Here is a 3,757-nt window from a genome sequence, read left to right as displayed (position 1 = left end):
TCTCTTTTTTTTCGGAGCGATTTTTTTTTTTATTATCATTATTTTGGGGAGGAAAAAGGGGCGTTTTGGCCCAAACAGCCTCTCTGCAAGCGCCGCTGTGGCTTTCGCCTGCCGAAACGGGGCTCGCAGCCCCCTGCCCCGCGCCGCGGATGCCCGGCGTGGCAGCGACGGGATTTTGGGGGGGGGGGAGCGCAAAGCGGAAGGAAAAACGGGAAATGCCCTTTTTTTAAAAAAAAAATTATTTATTTAATTTTTTTTGGTCCTTAACTTCCTCCTTCCTCTCGGGCCGGCGCGCAGGAGGGTTCGGGTTTGTTTTTCCCCCTTTTTTTCCTTCTCCTTTTTTTTGCTTTTTTTCGCACGGTGCTCGGTTACCGCCGCCGAGCCGGGGCCCCCCCCGCGGCGCCGCYTCCCCCCCCCCCCGGGGCCGCCCCGCTCCCGGCGCCGCGGTGGCTTCACCGCTGGCTAATACAGGGTTGAGCTCGGGCAGGCCGCCAGCGACAGCCCCCTTATACATATATATTTATTTATTTTATCCCCCCCCTCCCCCGGGTGTTTTCGGGAGAAAGGCAGCGCCGCGAGCGCCTTTCCGCAGGAAAGCGTTGGCCCAAAGCTCCCGGCTCCGGGAATTTTGCCTGCACCGGGCAGAGGGAGGGAGGATTTGCGGGATCCAGCCGCGGGGTGGGAATTTTGCACCCGGCGCTGCAGCTTTTGACCCGGCGTCGTCGTGCAAAAACGACGGGAAAAAGACGAGGGAGCGTGTGTGTGGGGGGGAAACAACAACAAAAAAGCAGATTTGGGGGATAAAAGCCCTGCCTGGGAGTTTCTCCGCATGCGGCCGGCCCCGAAGCCCCCCGGCTCATCCCGGCCCCGCTTCCGCCCCCGCCGCTTCGCACAGCTGCGCAAACAGCCTTTTTGGGCCCCGTTTTTAATTTTYCCCCCCCCCACCCAGGTTGTTTTTGTCGGCGCGCGGCGGTTGTGCAAGCGCCCGGGGCTAATTAAAACCAGGGCCCGGCGGCGTCTCGTTAGCCGGGACGGGGGGGACTCGGTTATTAATCGTGCKGCAGGAAAACCCGGCCGCCGGTGAGCTTTCCTGCAGGGCGACGTCGCGCGGGAGCTGCTGCGGAGCATCCGTGCGGGAGCCGGGCCGAGCCGGAGCGCCGCTTGGAAAAATCTCCCCGAAACCCCCGTCCCGCTGGTGGGAGGCAGGGTGGAAAAGGTTAACGGTGCTGGCGGCGTGTCGGAAGGCGGCGTTATCCAGCCGGAGAGCGAGAGGGGAAGTTCCCACCTCTGGGGCCCATTGTTCGCCCCCGCGGCTGAGCCCCGGCGCTTTCGTCGCGCTCGCCGACGCGCGGGTCTCGGCACAGCCACTGCCGCGGGGGACCCCGAGTCCCGGGGCGGCGTCGTGCCAGGTCCCTGGAGCATCCCGCCAAGGTGCCGTCCCGCTCCGCGGACGCTGGCTCGCACGGCTGCACCCTGCCTCGGTTTTCCCTCCGGGAACGGGCGGCTAAACGGGGCTGGGGCCCGAGTGCGCGAGCGAGCTGGTAGCCTCGGGAGGAAAGGCGCTTCACCGCTGCTCCCTCGGCCCCGGCGGGGGCGAAAGCGGCTCTCGGTTCCCCAGCGAAACCCGCCAGGTTCCGCTCGCTCCTTGGCGTCCCGTGGTCCCTCCGGCGTGTAGCTCCCCGGAGGAGGAGGAGGCGGCAGCTTTATAACCTGCCGGGGCACGTGTCGCCTTCCTCTTCCTCTTCCTCCTCGCCGGGGCCGGGGCCCGTGCCGGCTGCGGGGACGCTGAGCGCCTCCGCGCTGCCTTTCGCCTTGCAGATGTCGACCTACAAGCGGGCGACGCTGGACGACGAGGACCCCTTGGAGGCCGACGGCGACGGCTACCCCAACGGCTTCCAGGTGGGACCCCGGCGCTTCCCCCCCCCCCCCCGGCCTCGGGATGGGGGGGGCGATTTTTCGGAGCAGGGTTTCCCGCGCGAGCGGCTCGTTTGGCCGCGCCGGGCTCCCGCCGTCCCCGGGGCAAAGTCCGCCCCGGGATGGCGCCGGCAGGTCCCCACGAGCTGCTCTTTGCTCCTCGCCCTCCGGGGCTGCAAAACCCCCCCCAAAAAAGGGGGGGACCCGCAGCGCTGGGGCGAGGGGGGGGCGACCCCCCGGCCGCCCTGGCATTGTGAGTCCTTCCCGCTCCCCGGGAGCTGCGGGGGCCTTTGCCGAGCAATTACCGCACTGCCGGGAGCTTTGTCCCCGCATAAAGGTCGGATTAGGCTAAGCCGGGCGCGTTCCTCCCCGCGCGGCGGGGGAGCCGCTTTGAAAGGGGCCGCGGGCGGCAGGAAGGAGCCGGCTGTTGGGAAAGTCAAGCTCGCGCGGGAATATCCGGGGCCGGCCCGGCCGGGGCGAGCGGTTGCGAGGAGTYGCAAGGGAGCGATGCTCGGCGCCGGGACGTTTGCACAGGCATCCGTGCTCGGGAAGGGCTTTTCCTGCCCCAAAATCAAGGCTTGCCTTGCTCCGCTGCACCTTTGCTCGCCACGCCAGGGAAATCCCGGAGGGGAGCCAAGTGTGCCGGGGTTTATCCTTGCGCCGGGATGGGCGCTGAGAGCGCTCCTGCTCCTTCCTTTTTCTGCCGGATCAGTGAGCCGAACCGGCTCGCCCCAGCTCGGCCCCCCCTGAAATAACATCGGCGCCGCCGATTTCGGGCAAAACGGCGCCGGCAATCGTGCTTTCACCCGGCTCCGAAATGTTCGGAGCGGGCGGCTGCAACTCGCCCGGCTCCGTGTTTCCTCCCATTGTGCCGCCCTTCCTGGCGGGATTTCTGGCCGGCAGCCGCGGCCTCATTCCCGGCCCAAAACCGGGTGGGCTCGATCCGTGCTGCGGGCTGGGAAGCAGAGAGCGGTTTGGAGGGCGGGAGTGTGCCGGGGTTTTTTTTCCCGTGGTCCCATGGGGAAACGCCGCCGCTTCTCCTTCATTTTCCTTTTTCCCCCCCGCAGGTGAACTTCCGAGGCTCGCGGAGCAGCCCGGGCTGCTGGGCCAGCCGCACGCGCCTGGAGAAGCAGCTCGCCGCGCTGGTCGCCGCGCTGGCCGCCGTGCTGGCCGCCTGCCTCCTGGGCCTCGTCTTCCAGTACCGAGCCCGTAAGTCGGAGCGGGTCCCGGAGCGGCGGGTGGCGAGGGGCCGCGAGCTTGACCCACCGTGCCACCCCCCTCTCCGCAGGGCCGCCCTCCGTGTGCCTGTCGGAGGCCTGCGTCTCCGTCACCAGCGCCATCCTGGGCTCGCTGGACCGGGCGGTGAATCCCTGCGAGGATTTCTTCGGCTACGCCTGCGGCGGCTGGATCAAGGCCAACCCGCTCCCGGACGGCCACTCGCGCTGGGGCACCTTCAACAACCTCTGGGAGCACAACCAGGCCGTCATGAAGCATCTGCTGGGTGAGCGGCGCCGGCTCCGGGGTTCGGGAGCCRCGGGAAAACTTGCCGCCGGGGATTTAAGGCTTTCCTCCGTTCCTCGTCTCCGCCTTGCTCCCCGCTGGAACGGTTTGCTCGAGCTCCGAGCAAAACGACCGGCTCCGTATCGAGCGCTTTCCGCTGGAAAGCCCGTGCCGGGGGTGGTTAACCGAAAGCGGGGGGGAGCTCGGGAAGAGCTTCGGGGAGAGGGGGAGCAGCGCGGGAACGGCCTCGCGGCCCAGCCGCTCCGGCGGAAATCTGGCCCCCGGCCAAGTGGTCGCCCTCGGCATTTCCTCTAATTCCTTTCAGCCGGGGCCTCCAGGTTAA

The 3,757-nt window shown here is 67.4% G+C and overlaps 1 protein-coding gene across 1 annotated transcript in view; it reads left to right on the top strand.

Annotated features, from left to right (window-relative positions):
• Nucleotides 1–1,761: 1,761 nt before the first annotated feature.
• Nucleotides 1,762–3,757, top strand: part of ECE1 (endothelin converting enzyme 1) — a 7,745-nt gene continuing 5,749 nt past the window's right edge. Inside the window, exons 1-3 of the mRNA XM_026067436.1 lie at nucleotides 1,762–1,899; nucleotides 2,982–3,123; nucleotides 3,203–3,415. Coding sequence (XP_025923221.1) covers nucleotides 1,819–1,899; nucleotides 2,982–3,123; nucleotides 3,203–3,415 — 436 coding nt within the window. The 5' untranslated portion in view covers nucleotides 1,762–1,818. The remainder of the gene's footprint in view (nucleotides 1,900–2,981; nucleotides 3,124–3,202; nucleotides 3,416–3,757) is intronic.

The sequence above is a fragment of the Apteryx rowi genome, unplaced genomic scaffold (genome assembly GCF_003343035.1).
Source record: "Apteryx rowi isolate R43461 unplaced genomic scaffold, aptRow1 scaffold_259, whole genome shotgun sequence".
In the NCBI taxonomy this organism is placed as follows: Eukaryota; Metazoa; Chordata; class Aves; order Apterygiformes; family Apterygidae; genus Apteryx; species Apteryx rowi.
The sequence above is the reverse complement of the archived record's forward strand: the minus strand, read 5'-3'. Positions and strand labels throughout refer to the sequence as shown.